The sequence below is a fragment of the Pinus tabuliformis genome, chromosome 6 (genome assembly GCF_031772625.1).
Source record: "Pinus tabuliformis cultivar Carrire ecotype Pingquan chromosome 6, CPIR1, whole genome shotgun sequence".
Taxonomy (NCBI): domain Eukaryota; kingdom Viridiplantae; phylum Streptophyta; class Pinopsida; order Pinales; family Pinaceae; genus Pinus; species Pinus tabuliformis.
The window spans coordinates 1,793,383,821-1,793,404,344 of record NC_142292.1 but is presented as its reverse complement, the minus strand read 5'-3'; the positions used below and the strand labels follow the sequence as shown (position 1 = coordinate 1,793,404,344).

General features: G+C 43.6%; 1 protein-coding gene across 1 annotated transcript; it reads left to right on the top strand.

Moving 5' to 3' along the window:
• Positions 1-201: 201 nt before the first annotated feature.
• Positions 202-19,547, top strand: LOC149266181 (uncharacterized). The gene is made up of 3 exons (XM_089407411.1): positions 202-631; positions 715-881; positions 19,419-19,547. The coding sequence occupies exons 1-3, from the start codon at positions 202-204 to the stop codon at positions 19,545-19,547; spliced, it is 726 nt and encodes a 241-aa protein (XP_089263537.1).
• Positions 19,548-20,524: the final 977 nt, after the last annotated feature.

Below are 20,524 nucleotides of genomic sequence, written 5' to 3'. Positions count from 1 at the left end.
TTTTTCTTGACTGGGTTGTCGCGCCGAGGTGCGAGGCCCATCTTGGAGGGGCAGCGACCTAGCGGCGGTACTCTGGATGACCTGATGGCTGAGGTTTGCCCGGGGGCGGTGAAAACGCGGAGTGGGAAGTGCTCGATCCCCACAGTGAGAGACATAGTGCTACGCACCATCCTGTTCATGGTGACCCGGGCAGCGGGCAGCATGGCGAACCACGAGGCATCCAAGACCCATCTCCTACTAGCCCTCGAGTGCCTCGAGCCTACCGTGTTTGACTGGTGCACTGCAGTGTGCAACAACATGAAGAGGCAATTGAGCAACTGCCGTCGCGGAGAGACGAAGCAGTTCGGGTATGGATCGATCCTGGTCCCGCTCATTCTGGAGCGAGTACCAGCCATGCGACTGCAGTCTATGGCTGTGGATGCCCCCAGAGATCCTCGAGAGACGAGGGCCTCACGATGGGCTCGGATTATGCCACGTGGGGGTGGCGGCCGACCACATAGCTGGGGGGCATTTTTCAGAGACTGGTTGGACCAGCAGGAGATCTTCGTACAGGATTGGCCATATGCGGGGATGGATTTCCGCAATGATCCTGACTTGGTGCTGCCTCCGGGTGAACAGTGGGATGATGCAGGTATGACACTTTTTGTCTTTGAGTTTTGTATTGTTTTTTAAAATTTTTTATGTACATGTCCTAATAAATGTCTTGTCATGCAGATGTGGGGCCTACTAGACCGATTGGCCTGGCTGCCACGGCACGGAGAGAGGGCCCGGGAGCCGGAGCTTTGGCCTTAGCCCCTCCAGGGGCCAACACACCAGAGACTGTGGCTCGCAACCTTGAGGGGTTGCTGGAGGGGGTGCCGGACTTCCAGGGGGTCGAGGAGGTTCCTGTGGAGCATCAGATCCACACAGTGGGTGTGGAACCCAGAGTGCACCGCCTTCTGAGGCGGGTGGCACAAGCGGCTGTGTACTACAGAGAGCACCATCCAGCCGATTAGTCACCTAGGTTTTATTTCCATTGTTTATTTTGAGACATTATGACTCAGATGTATTGAGATTTTGGGACATGTACTTCTATTTTTGAGCGCCTCAATGCGCCACACGATATATATATATATACATACCGATTTTTGGATGAGTTGTTGTTACATGTGATGATGTGTTACCTTGTGTTATGCGTTTGTTCAGTACAATTTGTGATCTTATGTATGAATTTGCACGACACTCGACTCATGGATTTTATATGTTTAATGCAAGCTTAAAAACACACACGTGCAAACTATGCTTGAAATGATTTATTTACATATGCTTATGGTCTTACTATGCTGTTCTTTCCTTCCTTGTATGATGTTTATCTGTTTCGCAAATGTCTATCTAATACACGATTTGCCAATGCATCAGTCAACGTATTTAATCGTCTCGGAATATGCTGATAAGTAATGTAATCGAAATTCCGTTCTAACAATCTTACACGTAGGTACAACCTTAATATGCGCTGGTCTCTGACGGAATATCGCCTGTTGAGTTGATGGACAACCCGCTGGGAGTCCAGGTTCACCACTAGCTCTCGGATGCTGAGGTCAACTGCTTCGGCAAGTAATTCTATTACAGCACTGTACTCGGCAACGTTGTTAGTGGTACGACCTAGGCATACACCCTGCAGGTTTATCAACTCCCCGTGAGGATCGTAGATCACCCACGCTGCCGAAGACAAATTACAAGTACTACGGCAGGCACCATCAGCGAAACCAACATAAGGAGTGCGAGACATCTGCGCAGGAAAGAGAAAGCATAATAAGGGGCAAAAACACGCCTTCACACCAAAGCAAAAGAAACTCATGCAGTAAAAACTCAAAAACACACGTATATACAAAGTGATTGTGAGCAGCTATGCATAGTACTTCTTCAGATACAGCCCATTTCGGGGCTTGTCAAGAGGATTTCCTTCATAATCAATCAACTCATATGCGCCCTTTTGTAAAACACGTTTCACGATGTAGGGACCTAACCACATGGATTCGAGTTTTCCTGCCCCCAGCTTATCCTTAGCTTGATCGTAGAGTAGTACTAAATCTCCCTCAACAAAGGAACGAGGATGAATATTCTGATCGAAGTGAGCTTTGACTCTCTTCTTCTGCGCTTCGATAGCCAGAGAGGCCAAACGACGAGTCTCGTCTAACCGTTCTAGGTAAAGAAGCCGTTCCTCCACCGGAGTGGTGTTGGGAAGCAACTCGACAGCTAATTTTAATGAAGGAATTTCACATTCGACGGGAAGGGTAGCCTCCAGTCCATAGACCAGTTGAAACGGGGTGAAACCGGTGGCATCCTTCACAGAAGTCCGGTAGGCCCACAAGGCTGGGAAAAGCATTAGATGCCAGTTTGACTTGTGTGTATTGACGGTGCGTTGAAGCATGGTGATCAAAACTTTGTTCACGGCTTCAACTTGACCGTTAGATTGAGGATAGTACGGTGACGAACTATCTTGACGCAAGCCTAACTGGCTCGTTAACTCTGTCATCATATGATTTCGGAAGTGCTTTCCATGATCTGTAACAATAGCCTGAGGGACTCCGAAGCGAGTGATGATATGATTGAATAAAAACTGCGCCGCTGTGTGACCGTCTTCGTTTAATGTAGGCATTGCTTCGGCCCACTTGGTGAAATAATCCACGGCAACGATAATGTACCCATGCCCCCCGGCCGAACGAGGGTTACAGGACGTATAATCGATGCCCCATTTGGAAAATGGACCTACGGTTACGACAGGGTGCAGTGGTGCAACAGGTGCACGCATCTTCCGGTGGTAAACCTGGCATTCATGGCATGCGCGTACAGCAAGGATGCAATCCTTGAATATAGAAGGCCAGAAATAACCAGCGCGGAGGATCTTTTGAGCGGTAGCGTATCCGGACATATGGCCGCCACAAGCGCCGGAGTGGCAGTCATTCATGACTCGCTCAGCTTCCTCGAGAGTTAAGCATCGGCGAAGAATAGAATCGACGCCGAGGCGGTACAGGGTGTCGCCTAAAATGCGATACGGTTGAGCCTGATGACGTATCTGTCGTCGAGCTTCCTTTGATGTATTGGGATGAAACGAAGACGTTTGTAAATATACAATGATGTCCCCGTACCATGGGTCGAGAGTGCTGATGAGAAAGAGCGTTTCATCCGGGATTTGCTCCTCTGAATGAGATGGTGCAGACTGAGATGGTAAGGAACAGAGCAGTTCAGCAAAGACCAGTGATTTCTTAGACTTGGCGGCAGTAAATTCCAAGTCGAACTCTTGGAGGATTACGATCCACTTCGAGTATTTGCCCCCCAGCAACTGACGTGACAAAATATAGGTCATGGGGTTGCAGTCAGAGATCACGGTCGTTGTGCGCAACAGGATGTAATGACGGAAACGTTGGACGGCACAGACAGCGGCCAATGCCAACTTTTCGACATATGCATAGCGAGTCTCCGTATCGAGGAGGTTGCGACTAAGATAGTATACAACGTGCTCCGAGCCGTCGTCGTCGTCTTGCACTAAAACCATGCCGATGGTGGTATCGGCAGCGGCCAGATAAAGGGTGTAGTCACGGTGGTAATTTGGAGGTCTTAGGAGCGGAGCTGAGACCAGAAGGTCTTTAAGACGCTCAAAAGATTGCTGAGCGATAGCGTCCCAATGAAAGGGCGTGTCTCGCTTTAGTAATCGCGTGAAACCCTTGGCCACCTCGGCATAATTTGGGATGAATCGTCTGAGAAAATTGGCTTTTCCCTGCAAGCTTTGTAATTGCTGTAGAGTGGCAGGGGGAGGAAGATTCACAATGGCATCGACTTTAAGGGGATCCAAGCGGATGCCCTCTCGGGAGACGATAAACCCGAGTAGTCGGCCAGATTCCACGCAGAAGACACACTTATGCGGATTGAGTCGAATACGGTAGTGTCGACAGCGAAGGAAGATTTCGCGTAAATGAGATGGATGGTCTTGACGTTTAGCTGAATGAGCGGGTAGGTCATCCAGGTAAGGTTGTACGATGTGTCGGATATCATGAAAAGCATACGACATCGCACGTTGGAAAGTGGCACCGGCATTTTTGAGACCGAAAGGTAGCTTCTTGTAAGCGAAGGTGCCCCAAGGACAAATGAAAGCAGTCTTGTGCTGGTCTGCGGGGGCTATGTTGATCTGGTTGTAACCGGAGAAGCCGTCCATGAATGAATAAATTTCGCTTCCTGCGCAATCATCGATAAGCTGATCAATAAAAGGCGTAGGAAAGTTATCTTTTGGACAGGCGCGATTGATATCGCGATAGTCAACACAAACCCGAATAGTGCCCTGTTTTTTATTGACAGGAACTATATTAGATACCCATTCCGTGAGGGGAATGGCATAAATGAAACCAGCTCGAAAAAGCTTTTCAACTTCGGCCTTGATGGCTGCAGCCTTTCGAGGGTGCACTGGGCGTAAACGCTGATGAACAGGCTTAGCCCCAGGATAGGTAGGGATTTCGTGCTCTACGATACTAGGGTCAATGCCGGGCATTTCTTCGTAAGACCATGCGAAAACATCACGAAATTCACGAAATAGATCTTTGTAGATTTGAATTTCCTCAGGAGTACATGTGACTCCAATATGAATATTTTCGACAACCCCTGTTTTGACAGAGATGTCGATAGCCAAAGTCTGCGTAATGTTACCCATGTTCCCTTCTGAAGACACTTGATATAACTGGATAGGTGTTTGGAGAGGGATATGTGGGAGACATGAAGCAAACTTTCCGAGACACGTGGCCATTTCCGAATGAGGAGGGAGGAACGAAGAGCGATGGTGGTGATCTGACCAAGGGAGCTCTTCGGGAGACATAGTCTCGATAATAGCCTCGTCGGATGGGAATGATTCCTTCAGGGGGTCTGAGGTGGCCTTCTTTCCCAACCAAGGGAAGGTTTCAGGTGAATCGGGAACGCTGCCTGGAATAGCAGGTTCGGAGGTTGAAGCCGATGCAGCAACTATTTCGATGTAGTTGAGCTCGGCTGGGCTCAACGGCATCATCTTGCCCCAGGAGTCTTCTTGATTCACGGGAGGGAGAACCCATGGATCAGAATGCGTTGTGATCATGTTAACGGAGGCGAGATTTGGAGGTGGGAGGGGAAAGACTCCCATCAAGGAGGGATCTTTAAATAATCCGGCACCCACACTCTCGAGCGATTTGAAGGTATGCTCCACGAATGGTACATTCCCTTCAGAAGAGGAAGCAAAAAAGGACAGCTGGTCCACCGTGACGATTTTTCCTTGATGGGGAAAACGAACGACACGGAATAAGGAGGAAGCCACGGCTTGCATGGCATAAGTCCAGCTTCGTCCTAGAAGGAGGTTGTAAGTGAGATTAGCGTCAACGACTTCAACCTCGACTTCTACAGTTTTCCCTTCTAAAGAGATAGGTAAACGCGGGAGGATACCAAGTGGACGAGATTCTCTTCCATCGAACGCCTCTAGGGTGGTGGGAGACTGGCTCAGAGCAGGCGAACCAATAGCCTTCCAACAAGCAACCGACATGATGTAGGTTGAGGCTCCTTCATCAATGACAGTACGGTGAATCGTCTTGCCTTTGATGAGAACTTGTATAAGGAAGGCCACCTGATGAGGCAATCTCTGCGTGAAACCTTCGAGGTCAAAAGAAATTAGATCCGAATCTGCCGGGTCGATGCCACCAATTGCTGATAGCAGGGACTTCCTCTGGGAGGGGCAGCTCTGGAGGACTTCTAACGCGGACATAGCAGAGGGAGCCTGAGCTAAGTCCTCAACAATGCTATAATGCTGAGCGGTACGAGCATTGGGGTTATAAGATGACTTCCTGAGTACACCTTTGGGAGGGGGTCGGGGGATCGTCTCGGTGCTGGGCCGTTCAATGTGAAGAGGGCCAGAACTGGACGTGGGAGCGCTGGAGGGGACCTCCGGCTCCTTCCCGGCTGAAGATGGATAATCTTTCGTTCGAGTCGTAATATGGACGGGGATGGTTCCCGCCATGAATACTTGAGAACAGAACGAGGAAGAGGATTGAGAAGGGTCGGCCACCTGATGCGTCTGCTGGGATGGGAAAGGCTCGTTAAGCACGGCGGGGGACCCTGAAGCACCTTTTAAAAGCCGACTAACCTCGGACCGCCTGGGGCAGTCCTTGGTGTAGTGATCCTCCTCACAAATGAGGCAGGGATACTTAGGCTTCCGCTTGGCTCCTTCCTCGGCGGGAGGTTTAGGAGGATTCTGCTTAGGTTGTCCGGATTTTTCTTTGGCCTTTCCTTTCTTTTTGCCTTTCGAGGATTTGTCTGCCGCGGTGGACTGAACGGCATTTACCTCGGAGGTATTCCCAGGAATAGATGGGCTCTGAGAAGCATTCTCGTTAGAGGCGTTTTGTTTCTGCTTCCCAGAGTTTGCGGTTGATTTCTTACTTGATGAATTCACGGAGCCAATAACTCCATCAACAGACGGTTTCGGTGGAGCTTTGGTTTGTCCGTGCCTCGGGGCATCTGGCAAATAGTCATACAAAGTACCTGACTGAGAATATACTAAGTCGAGGTATTGAGCTCGCGCAATCGCTTGCTCTTCAGTTACACACGCCCCCATTGCAATATCTTTGGCAATTTTAGGGACAAAGGACGTGGTAAACCAGTCGGTCAGGAGTTGATCGGGAATCCAAAATTTAATCAAACGACGGCGCCTTCTCCATTCATGTATATGATCAGAGATGTGCGTTGCCGTATCCTGTTTCAGAGACGTGAGCAAATGGGTCCCAGTCTCGTACCGAATGGGTAACTGAAAATGAGTAAGAAAGGCCATAGCCAACGAGTTAAAGTCTGAAAACATACCGCGATTAAGTTCGATGTACCATTTTGCGGCTGAGCCAGTGAGGGTCCTCTGGAAGAGGCGCAGTCGGATAGAATCATCAAGCCATGAGTTAGATGAACACCAAAGGTGATATGTCATTACGTGGGCTTGAGGATCCTCTCCGGCTTTGCCGTCGAACTTTGGACAGTCACCTGGTATTTTGGTCGGAACCGGTGGCCAATATGAGTTATGCAAAATAGGATCGTTTGTTAACTTGGACACATCGGGTAGTTCCAACGTAGCCAAAAATGGTAGCTGCGGGTTGAAGGACATCTGTGGCTGAGGGTTCGAGGCGGTATTAGGGTTCCACCCAGATTGGGGTTGCCCCCACGAACTTTGTCCAGACGGACCTGGCCCGAAAGGACCGGCCGCATAGGAATTTTGTCCCGATGGACCTGGTTCGAAAGGACCTGGCACATAGGGAGTTTGTCCGTAGGAGTTTTGTCCGTGTGCGGACGACTGTCCCTGTGTTTGCCCCCCAGCTCCCCATGAATTAGCAGCTTGCCCGCCAGGTTGACCATATTGATAATTTTGATAGGGAGTGACCTGTGGTTGCTGATAATTTTGGTAAGGAGCATACTGATTTTGCCCCTGGGGTTGCTGGTAGCCATGTGACTGCTGGGTCGCATACGGAGCCTGGTAGGCAGGCTGCGTTTGATATGGAGGTTGATAACCTGTTTGAGTCTGAGGCCCAGAGTACTGTCCTTGAACCGGTTGAGGTTGGACCACACGTCCCGAAGGTTGACTTGGTCGGATTTGAGATGGACCTGGTTGGCCAGCAGGATAGCCTTGCTGAACGCCAGGTTGTCCATGTGCCACCAAGGGTTGTCTTCGCGGAGCGGGTGGTCGAATTGGTTGGATAGCTGGTTGACGCCGAGGCTGGCCAGCTTGTCCAGGTTGACGGTGAGGGTAGACCCCGGGTTGATTTGGCTGTATAGACGGTTGGCCCGTTTGTCCCCCACCGTAACCGGGTTGGGAAGAGGGTTGGGCTTGCTGTACGGCAGGCTGCCCTCTTTGGTATATAGGCTGGGCAGAGGGTTGCCCCCCTTGCCCAGAAGGATTTGCGATTCGAGGGGTAGGTGGGCCCTGTTGAACGTAGGGTTGTCCACCCTGGCCATAGGGATACCCTTGCTGGACGGCTGGTTGATTTGAAGGATTGTAAACTGAGCCAGTTTGTCCAGAGGGGTACCCTGGCTGGAAACCAAGCTGGTCTTGAAAAGACGGTTGCTCTGGCTGCCCAGTAGGTTGATTCTGATATGGGTATGGCGGACCTCCCATGTCCATAGGTTGTTCCTGGTAAGGTTGACCTTGTGGATGCCCAGATTGTCCTGGGTCAGGCGGGCCATACAATGGTTGCCCTTGAGGGGGCTGCACGTAGAATGACGGGTCCTGATTGGGTGGTCCTATGGGCTGCCGAGGAGGGTCTCGGTTTCCAAAGTACTTAGTAGTGTGGTCATACATGACATTCAAAGATTCCTCGTTCTCTTCGAAAGGGCAACGAGGGAGACCTGAGATTTCCTCAAGGAACTCACCATTTGCATCGAAGAAGAAAACAGGACCATCGTAATCTGGGTCCGTTATAGGTTCCCCATAAGCATCATACGGTCCTGATCCTGGAATGCCTCCAACAAAAGAACCAGCTTGAGGAACTTCAGACAAGGGAATCGGTACAGCACTGACGACCGGAGTCGAACGTGCTACACAAACAGTAGGTTGAGCGGGAACTGAGGTGACGGGCGGGTTGAGTTCTGACGTGAGGGGTGGGAAAAGAGGCTGCGAAACAAAAGGGCCGATCGAGGCAGCGAGAGTAGGATCCAATATAGTGGTAGAAGTTGTTCTAGCATCATACCTATCCCTCAGCGATTGATATCGTGGAGGGAGGGGAGATGAAGACGGGATCGGGGTCTCAATGTCTGTGACCGCGGGTGTCTCACCCGTGCTGGAAGCTGCCCCCTCCATCGGAGATGACATACCTAAAGGGGTACGGGGGGTTTGGGGGGTATCCCAATCTTCTTCCCAGACGGGATTCCAATCCTCCAAGTAATCTGGGTTGCCTGGGGACCGTGCGTTAATAGGCTGGATACTCGGAACAATGGGAAGAGTACCGCCTTCAACTGGTACCTCGGGAGCAACAGAGGATTGAGAACCTTGGTCACTTATACCGGAAGTTGATGGGTCAGCCAGGATGACCAGACCCCTTAGAACTCTTAAAGGAAACTATCGATAAAAGCCTACTCAAAACTATCGCACACAAGACCTAGAAAAGGTGATGTTATCGTGGCCAAATTAATTTTAAGACGCAAGGACCAAACTCGACCTTTTCATATTTCAGGAGTCGAGAAAAGGACAAAGATGACTCCAGTCTCCTTCGAATGTTTAATGAGCACGAAGTGACAAGACGCTCACAGGCACCTTTTCGTTTAGGGAGTCCGAAAAGGATCAAAAGCGACTGCTCTGGAACTCTAGGTAGAGGGTGTGCCAAACTCTTCGCAAAACCACAGAATACTTTTTAGGGTACGGGTGGTCAATCTTCGTGAATGCTGTGTTCACTGCATTGCGAATTGTAGGGCGGCCGACTCGGCTTCCTATGGATAAAGGATAAAAGCCTAGTGGGGTCTCCCTATATACTCGACGGTACGTGGGAGCGCAGTCTGTATTAGACCACTATCGAGTCACAGAAGGAGGAATCACCCAACCTAATGTGAAACAACAGTGACTATGTTTTAAGACGCCGGAACATGTCTCTAACCTAGACCTCTAAATATTTGCGTTTAGTTCCAATGAGTTTTTAGATTCATTTGGTTCATTTTATAGTTGATCTTGAGATTAAGTTTCGATTTCAAGCTTTATCGTATGTTCGCTCACAATTACTTAGATGCAATCTATATGCAAAAGAATTTCGTTTCGTTCGATGAATTCTAGCTACGAGAGAGCAAAGAATTTTTTAAACAAAACGAATACAAACAAACAAGCAGCTAAATGCAACTAAAGCGAGGAAAGGAAACTTTTCTTTTGAAAATGCAAATCAATGAAATGTTCTTTTCCTTTTCGAATTTTAAAGCAAGCTACTAATTCGTTTTCTTTTTAGTGACATAAAACACCTAAAGGGATTTGGAGGAACCTGAACACCAAGTAAACTACTTAATGAGAGCACACAAAGTTCCCAAAAACACTCAACCGAAGTCTCGAAATCAAAAGGAAACAAGGCAATGCACGAGCTATGTGATCTAAGCTCTGCAAAACAAGCAAGGATCGCAAGCAAGGAGGAAGCGAAAAAGACCACTTGGAAGCACAATCCAATACACTCTGACAATCACTGAAAAAATGCGAAAACGAGTCTAGAACGAGCTGGTCAATCAAGCAAACAGGGATCCTCACGGGAGGCTTGACACACACACGGCCACTAGATGTCCTAGGGTTCAGAGTGCGAAATCAATAGAGAAAAGCAAACATCCGACGGACCAGAGTCGCAACCAGTCAATTAGAGACCCAAACACAATCCAACAATCGCAAAAGTAAGGATGAAAACACGAACCAAGCAGCTAGAAGGGAAGTTGTTTGCAAACTCAAAACCAAGCAAAACGAAACCCTATGGAGTTGAGCTCCGTAATCAAACAGTTCAAAGTTCAGAGAGTGAAAAACAAGTCATCAGACAAGTGGGGAGAAGAAGGGAAAGTCACAGCAAGAGGTTTAGGAGGTCAATTTGGACAAAAATGAGTTTTTCAGACTCAGCGCGGGTAGCCTTCAGCAACTTCGCGCTGACAGGGGGAGGCCTTCAGCAACTTTGCGACATCAGCGCGGAAAGTCAGGGAAAAGGCGCGCTGCCCTAGAAGAAACGAGGTCAGCGCGGATATAAGGCACACAGACGCGACGACCAAAATCACAAAGAAGAGTGGGCGCGATGTCAGCGCGGAAGAACACGAATAAAGCGTGCTGCCCTTGAAAACGAGGTCAGCGCGGATGTTAGACGTACAGGCGCGATGAAGAGAAAACCAAAGAACAGAGTCGCGATGTCAGCGCGACTGTTCCGAAATAAAACGCGCTGGGAGTAAAAAACAAGGAAAGCCAAAATAAAAACTTCCCAAACCAAAGGCGGGAGCTTTTTAATAATAAAGACGCTTTCCAGAAACACCCAGAAAGTTCATAAGCAATAAGACAATCCCAAAAACTCGAAAAGAGATCAATCAAAGCCAAACACAAAAGTGGACTCAAGAGACAAAAAGGCTGTTCCCCAGCGGAGTCGCCAAATTGTTGGAGAGGTAAATCCCCTCTACGGATAGAGGCGATCCCTACTAGCCCAATAGGGGTCTAGCAACAATCACACAATGCTGCCACGCATGTTCCTAGTTACACTTAAACAAGAAGTAAAGAGCACCTACTTGGATTCCTTCGCTGTCGTTGGATGAAGAGATGTCTCCTTCGCTCCTTCGCTTCGGCTGGTCACAGTCCTCCGCGATCCCCGCGAACGAACACCTGCACACACGAAGAGAAGGCAAACGCAAGCGTGAAATCTAGTAAAAGTAACTATATGCCAGTCAGAAAAGACATAATTCACATTTATCCATTGCATAAACAAACGAGAATGGAACAATAATGGCAGTCATCTATTATTAATCAGAATAGAGAAGAGTACAACCAAATGTTCTGACGTCGATAAACTTCTCAGGAGGGATCAGTCAGCATGTATCTCAAGCATTCACCTTTGAGGATGGTTCTCCCAAGACAAACAGCTCTCTCTCTCTCACACAAATGTCACAAACAAACTTCCCCAAGCAATGAATCACTTCCACTCCTAACACACCAAACCTATAGCAGCAATCTGAGCACTACAAGCTCTGTACAATCCAAGCTAAGTCTAGCTAGTTCCCACTAGTTTCTAACTAGCTGCTCATGGTAATGGTGGAAGTTTATATAGGAGAAGGAGTCTCCTAAAAAGGTGGAAGGATGAGCTTATCTTCAAGGGGAGTAGTTGCAAAGGGTCGAACAGACATGCCATAGAAGGGAGTCGATATTCACAAAGCGAACAACCAAGCCTGGAGAGATCTGGAAGGCTGGTTGTTTGAACAAATTCGCCCAAACTGGATCAGCGCGGATTATATGGAGACTGCCGTGCTGTCAGCACATAACAATAACTGAACAAGTCATGTCAGCGCGGAAGAACACGGGAAAGCCGCGCTGTGCGTCATCGCGGAAAAGTGATGTTCTTCCGCGATGGCAGCGCACGAAATACACTGTGAGGCGCTGGTCATCGCGGTTATTTTAGGAACAGACGCGCTGATGCAAAAAACTTTGGAAAAATGGGTTTTTAAGGCAGTTCAGGGATCAAACACTTAGTGATTGTGACTTCTGGACACAGCAGGGTGACTGACAGGAAGGCAGTGATAAATTACTGTGTAACAGGGCCCCATGTGAAAATCCCCCCCGATATTATTTAACTGATCCCTAATGTGTTTCTAACACTCGCTCTCATATTTCCCCAAGACCCCTTTATATTAGTTTAACCTATAGTTTTGATATATTTATTCCCCGCCATATAATTCCAACCCTCACTATATTAAACCTTAGCAATATGTATTATACCCCTGCACATACAATATCCCAGGGTCCCACTTCTTAAATCCCACTACCATTCAAACCTCTACCTATCTATAAACTGACCCCACAACCCAACTCATCCCTCGCAACTCCGCCACCCGATAACCCTCTGATCACCCACCTGTAGATCCAATGGCCTGCATTCCATATCGCACGTTCTAATGTCCAACTCTTAACATCACAAAAGCATGCGAGTTTAGCAGTTTTCCTGGCCTGCCTTTTTACTACGTGGCAGCCCCATGTTATGTCGCGTCCTCCAAAATAATACCACCCTACCACTCAAAAGTGATGCGATAAACAACCTTACCACCTCCTTGCATCAGATGAAACCGCCCTGTTGTTTAAAGTTTAACCCCATGCCCAAAGATTAACCACTGTTGGTTAAAAACAAAAGAAGCCACCCTTTCCAATCTTTTCACCATTATTTTGTAGCAATTGCAGAAAAGGACCTCTACCGACCTATTCCAAAGCACCAAAAGATATCCTGAACTATTTTAAGCCATTTTACAACCACAATTCAAACTTTACTACTAGAAGACGCCGCCAATTTTGAATTGAAGCACTATCAATACCATTGAAGCCTCAGAAAGCCTCCGATGGCCTCGGAGAAGCCTTCTGCATACCAAAGCTTCATTTTCTAGGTATTCCTAAAATGTCGAAGGCCTATACTTAAAGCTTTGCACAAAATTTCTAATAGGTTAATCAATTGAACCAATTAAAAGCCTTGCCAACCTAAAGAAAGCCACTGTTACATTCAAAACCCTTTGTGTAGACTCTATTCATCTTTTCACACTATTCATATGTCCTAAGCCTACTTCTTAAGCTAGATAATAATAAATTGAATAAAATAAACAAATCTATTGCTTCCCAAAGCATTCTAGATGCAAAACCACTGCAAACCCCTAACCTAGATATTGGTCACCTCCCATTGGCCAATAAAGATTTCTAGATTAAAGACATAACCTCCCCTAGCAATCTGTTAAAACTCCACTGCTGGAGAAAAGATAAATTCCTCAACTAGAATGATGATATTCAGCTATGGGAGTCAAATTTACCCAAATACTTATTCCCACAGGTATACCACTTCCCTGAGATCATCCACCTATGCCAACTCTGCTATATCCCAAGTCAAAGGGCTATAGTCTCTCCTAACTAGCAAATTTTGTTCACAATCACTGTAGGATCAATAATTGAAATGTTGCAGATCTAGCCAAAGCCTAATGAAACCCCATTTTCTATTGAAAACCTGACTGATCTGTACCTAAAGCTGGACCTTCCCAAGAGATCCCAATTTTTTCAGACTTTCCTCCTAGAAAAAGTTAAAGTTCCTACAAACATCCCTCCATATTCTTCCACCATTTTCTCTGAGAGAGCCAGACAGATTGTCACTGTGATGTCTTGTATTCTAGGATATAGCACTGATGAACATGTAGATGTAACTATACTTGGCTTCCTTTCTATTTTTTTCCCAGGAAAGCCTCCAGCTACAGTTTCCAATTTTGCCCAATTCTTAGTAGAAAGAATCCATGATCAATTGATCAGATCACTAGATGAAAGAGTATTCAAATACTCTTCAGTATTGTTCCATATTTTTCTATACTTCTAGTAAGAAAGGTTTATAGTTAACATCCAAAAACTGGAAACTAAGGGAAATCCTAGATCTGATATCTTTTCAGCTACAAGGACCTCATTGATTCATTTGTTCACCTAGTGGTTAACATGCTAAGCAGTAGCAATCAACACAGGGTCAGTGATGAAGTAAAGAAAGTTATAGTTTTCCAAACATAGTAGAATAGGATACTGGTATTTATACTAGAACTACATCAAAGTTAGGGTGTATGGATGTCAACTCACTCCATATAAGCTACCCAAATATCTCCCCATGAGGATATTTGCACTAGAATATATCAGGCATATCATAAATTCAGATGATGTTAATTTTCTATCAGCCAGGAAGAAAACACAATTTAAAATAAAAAACCAACTTGGTCCTTTTATCTACAATAATAAGGAGGCTGGAGATGAAGCAGAAACATGTTTACAAGAAATGAAGTTCAATGGTAGTTTCAAATGGAAGTATGATCCTTTGGGTGTCATAAACAAACTGAGATGCAAGTTCAAATTAAGCCCTTTTATGCATGAGTCCAAGCCAGAGATTAAAATATATGCCAACCAAACAGAATGGTTGGAAAACATCTTACTGGATATGGAGGAGCAGATGGATGTTAGCTCCATTATACATACTCCAGCCCTGCAGGACATAAATACAAAAAGGACTAGAGAAGAAGGTTCTTTCTCAAACAAAGATACAACAAATAACAAATTTGAAATAATAAAAGAACAAAGTTGAATCCAGTAAATGATAAAGAAGAAGTAGTTGATACAATTGAGATCATTGATACAGGCGCTGTAATTAAAGAAAATCCACTTCCATTAGTTTCAAAGGAAACTCATCCGCCTTCAACTTCATGTGCTCAGATCATCATGAAGCAACATAGTGTTGAAGTCTCCTCTTCAAGTGAACCAATGGATAGGGAAATAGACATCAAAGAAAGCTACAAAGATATTAAGGCCAAAAATGAAGAAATAAAAGCTGAAATATATTCACAATACTTGAAGTAGACTCCTGGCAGCCAAAATAGATTACTTTTTGCATTTGATTATAAGACAAGAAAAATGCAGATGACCTTTTTGCAACCCATAGTACAACATCCTAAGCCATCAGTAGATTACATAAAGATAGATTATGAGATTCTTGCCAAAGATGTTCATCCTACAGACCAAATAGAATTTCATAAGAAAGTAGGAGAAATGCTATACTCAACTATGATTGACAAATCCATGAGTGTACAAAAACTACAAAATTCTCTAGATAATATCAAAGAAAAGTTAAAACTATAGAAGGCATCCTCACAAGCTAGATATAATAGAATTAAATCCCTTGAAGATTTGGTTATTAAAGTGGGATATGATCCAAAGAATGTCAAAGGTACAAAAGAACTCATTAAGAAAAACACTTCAGGCATTGCTGCATTGAAGAAGAAGCTAAGATTGCCTCCTACTGAACATCCACAAACAAAGGAAGTTCTATAGAATCAAAACCAAAAAGATGAGATGATGGACCTAATTCTTCAGTTAACTGCTCAATTGAGAGAAATGGAAAATGAGATGGATACATTAGTGCAGGAGAAAAAGGCCAGCATGGAAGCAGTTACTGTCACTACTATTCCTAAAGTTAATACACCAGTTCCTTCTACTTTAGCAATTTTAGTAGCCACAATAGTTCCAGTAGCTACAACACTTCCCACTACATTAGCAACTACATCAGTTACAGAATCATCTACAACAACAACTCATCCTAGTGATGAAGAAGGTAAATTAATGAAATCTATGCAGGATATGTCCATCTAAACAAATGAAATAAATAGACTTAAAGATCAAGTAAAATATCTAGAGGATGAAAAGAAGCTATTTCAAATCATGCATAAGGATGAAACCCAAAAGTCAAACAGATTGACTAAGAGAATACAAATGTTAGAAAAAGAATTGACATTGAAAGAACCATGTGCCCAAGAAAATCAGCAGCTGTGGGCCAATATCATTAACTCTGTTAATGATATTTGGCCATTCATCAAAGTCATCTTTGAGTAGAAGGATTTAATCAAGGAAGAAACTGAAGCTATTGAAAAGGTTAAGGAAGAACTTGGTAAGAAGCGAGAGGAGGACAATGAAATCATTATGTTTCTTAATTCCATGAACAAATAGGAATTGGAAGAGATTGGCATAAGTGACGTCACTGAGACAATTCTAGAAGCAAACAAAGTAATCACCAAGAGAAACTTGATGGTGCAACTTGAAGACAAGTGTCAAAACATGGAGCTTGCAATAACAAGATTTATGGTGAAATTTTATGTTTTGAGGCAAAAAGGTCTGCCTAATCCATTGGTCATTAATGACAGGTTGATGAGGCATGAAGACTATGATAAGGAAATGAGAGAAGTGGAAAAGGAACAAGCAAACAATTTAGCCATGAAAGGAATTCCAATAGGAAAAGTGCTATATGAGACTTTTGATAATCTCTTTTACCTCCAGCATGAGGTAAAATTTCTCTTTATCAACAAACCTATATTTGCAAAATACACAGAGGCTGATGAAATCTTCAGAAGAATGGTAAAGATTAAATTACTGGAAGGAGAGTCTTAGGAAAAATTGAATGATTTACTATGAAAATGAAAGGTAAAATAGTGAAAGTAGAGCAATCAAGAGAATTCAAGGTAAAACAGTAAAGAGTATTAGATCAGTTAAGTTAAAGAGTATCAAATGAAAGGTAGAGTAAAGGAACAACTAGCATAAGAAAAGCAACAAAAGATATAAGGAAACAAAATATCACTGAAAGAAAACATCAAAGCCAAATAAACAAGGACAGCTTGCATCAGTTAGATAGTTGTCTCTATTTTATTGCATGAAGATATTTCATTTTCCTTGAATAATTCCTAAATCAGTTTTAGGATATTTTGTAATAGTTTTTGTATAAATACTTCACAATTCGAAGTATTGAGGGGTGGATTTCTTAACATTTCTATAGTGGAACTCATATACAACCTGAGGGTTTATTGTACCATTTTCAAGTCAACAGATTGGACAAGTAATAAAGGCATTGCATTACAGGATTCATGTGTTGGGCAACTTCACTGAAGTATCTTTCAATTGTTCAACTTGTTATTTTTTAAGTATTCCATAAACTTGTATGTTTTCCAAATTTAAATGTTATAACGGGATTATTATTGCAGAATATGTTTAATTACACTCTGTTCTGAACTATTATTCATTTTGATGTTTTCTTTAGATATCTAGAGTAGGGAATTCTTCATTGCTCCCTAGTTTCGATTAACCTCTTTTATTTCCCTCATTATTTTGTTTGAGGAATCCTTAACTGCTCCTTGATCTTGATTGAAAACCACTTCACCCTTCAGCCTAAAAGATTTGAGTTTGCTCAGCCACCTTACCCTATGGACACTTCCTTTAGAACCTATTTCAGTCCTATTTTCTTGACACATTGATTTTATAGCCCAATGAAAACTAGACAGTCTACTATCCATCTAGGTCAGTAATTCCACCAACAACTCAAATCAAAACCAAATCAAGCTTACATAACTAGCCTAAGATCAATTAACTCAACAAAGTTAAATCATTAAGAGAGAGCCCTCTCTGAGCATTAGGAAGGCTAGATCATGATATCAAAAGTAGGTTTGTGGTTACCTCTATTATTTCTTTAAACACAACATTGTACAACCCTAGGAAATTTTGGAGTGATAACATAGTGGCGACCATACAGGGGAAATCAGTCCTCAGTTTAATAAACCTTAAGGGAAATCCCAAATCTCATACTTTCACCTTAAGGCCATTTTAGGGTTGTCAAAATTTTCATTAAAAAATAAAAAAATTTAAAATACTGGCTTCCTAAAGAACATACTATACCAGGGCACATCTAGATCCAAACCCTGCTATAATTGTTGATAATCCAAACAGAATCTTTAGAAAAAACAAAAAAGTAGAAATTCAAGGAAGTATTAGTCAGTTAATCAAAGCAAATTCGCTTCCTAAAGAGTTGTCAAACCTAGAGGATATTCAATTTGATTTATCATTTGAGCATTCTCTATTTCATACCAAATATGAAAATTCAGTCTATGATACTGTAATAGACCCTACTTTTATTAAATTTGTTGAATCAAAGAATAATACTATACATCTTGATTTAGACCAACATGTTCTAGACACATTTGACAAACTTGAAGCATTAACCTCAACTTTGATAAGGCACATAAACGAGCCTATTTTCAACAATTAGTTGAATTAGGTGCCCTAGCTGCTGCTACCTCTGAACACTCTACAGTACCTTCAGAAACTGTAAATATAGCCTCATTCAATACCACCCCACCTATAATATCCACCACAGTTCATTCCACAAAGCCAGTTATACCTAAGATTCCTCTCCAACCTAAGCCTCCAAGTTCATCTTCTAGCACTTCTGCTACATTTTCTAGCACTTCAAGCTCATTTGCAAGCACATCAAGTTCATCTTCAAGCACTACCACTTTACCTCCTATCCAAGTTAGAACCTTAGCCATGACTAACAGATATGCTCCTTTGACCTTACCAGCTCAGGTACATGCCATGCCCCAAGACTACTAGAGTAAAATCTTTCAGTTTGATGGTACTAGTCAATATACTGCACAACAACATGTAAATAAAATGAATGATTATTTTTAATTACATGAAATTGATGAAGAAGATGTACAAATGAGATTATTTGCACAAACACTAGCAGGGGATGTCAAGAAATGGTTTAAATCTTTACTTGCTGGTCATATTGCTGCAAGGTTAATTTTAGGGGCGAATAATCGCCCAAAGGCGAAATTTAAGGCTTTTTATATTTTAATGGGGTGAATTTTTAATTAAAATAATATTATTTTTTTTTATATAATTAGCCCATATTTTATTTAAAAATTAATTTATTTTTTTATTTTAGCCCAGGGCGGATAAACTAACCGAATTGTATTTGATCAAAATAGCCCCATTTTGATATTTGCGGAATCGTATTTGATCAAAATCGCCCCCATTTTGATTTACAGTTTGGATTTTCTGGTTTGGGAATGGTTTGTGAGAGTCGATTTGGTCCCGAGAGTGGTTTGTGAGGGTCGATTTGGTCATGGGATGTTAGATTTATTTTGAAATGGAGGGCGGCTCCCTGTTTTGAGGGATTCAGCCCGCTGTTTTGGTGTATATGGCTCCCTCGGTTTTTGTATAAAAATGGTTTTGAAATAAGTTTTTTCATCCTAGTTCACAAATCTAGCAGCAGCAGTTTCGGTGGGATATTCTTGCATTTTCAGATTTCAATCCGCTTATTCTTCTCTGGTTTCGGTATCCATTGTTTCTTGGATTTGAATGGCTCATGCCACTGCAGCAGCAACAACAACAGTCGGTACGGAAAGTTATCAGTACTTACCCTAAATATTACAGCATTTGGATGTTTGCAGTCTGCCAGTATCCCAAGATGAATATTGTGATGGAGAAGGCAACTTCCTGCTTCTGATTCCCATGTATTGTTCGTGTTGGTTTAAATAATATTTCTGCACCATTTTTGCAGTAACTTTCTGGTCATTGCTGTTTTATCTGTTGCTTATATCACGCCTATTTCGTTAAATGTCCATTTCTTTTTCCTTTGGTTTTCCCTTTCATTCTGTTAGCTTTCTTATAGCTGTAGATTGTGCTCATTTTTGTGCAATCCAGATGTGTTCTTGGGTGTTTTTGGTCAAAATACGCGGTCATTTTTATTTTCAGGGTTATTTTATCAGATGATAGGTTAATTTCAAATTTCAATTCACTGAATATGTTGTGCTTCTTTGGCACAGTACGTCATATTGTTTATTGCGGTGATAAGGGCCAGAGCAGTTGGTGCCGGCAATGATTGTTGTATTGTTCATATTTTTCATTCAAGTTGATCTCGGTACAATTGTCTCAAATGTCTTTTATGGTGAGAGGGAGCGTTATAGTCATGTTGCCAAGTATGGGCTGGTTCATAGGGTTGAGTGGGGGAATTGGGCGTTTTCTTGCCTGAGTCATGGGTCAGTTAGCACTATTTATATCAAATGTGGCCTGAATGCTGTTTGAAACTGGAGATACTGATGACCTCAATGATGTGAAAAATTGGAGATACCGTATTGCCTTAATGGTGTTTGTAATCAAAATCTGGATTGAACACAGTGTCTGTATAGACTATAGTTCAAGTTTTGTATAGACCTTTTGAAAAGTTTTCGAGGCAAGAAATCTGTTGCATTAATATTGTCTGATTTGTAATAGAGAAACTGCTATGAGGTGCTTTGGACTACTTGGGAATGAATTTTTGTCTCAGATGTCGATAGTCTGTACTGTGGTAGACAATAAGATGATTTCTTTTCTCAGGGATTGCAATTGCTTTCCGGAAGATGGGGTATACCTGTTCATGGTACTTCTTTCGACATCAAGTTGATAAACCTTCCCTTAGACTTGAGTTTTGTTTGGTTCTTGTTC

Excerpts from the sequence above, each read along its gene's own strand:
- LOC149266181 (XM_089407411.1), top strand. The coding sequence starts at position 202 with ATGGCGAACCACGAGGCATCCAAGACCCATCTCCTACTAGCCCTCGAG. Across the intron at positions 632-714 it reads TGAACAGTGGGATGATGCAG|ATGTGGGGCCTACTAGACCG; the intron begins GTATGACACTTT and ends CTTGTCATGCAG. Across the intron at positions 882-19,418 it reads ACTTCCAGGGGGTCGAGGAG|CAGCAACAACAACAGTCGGT; the intron begins GTTCCTGTGGAG and ends ATGCCACTGCAG.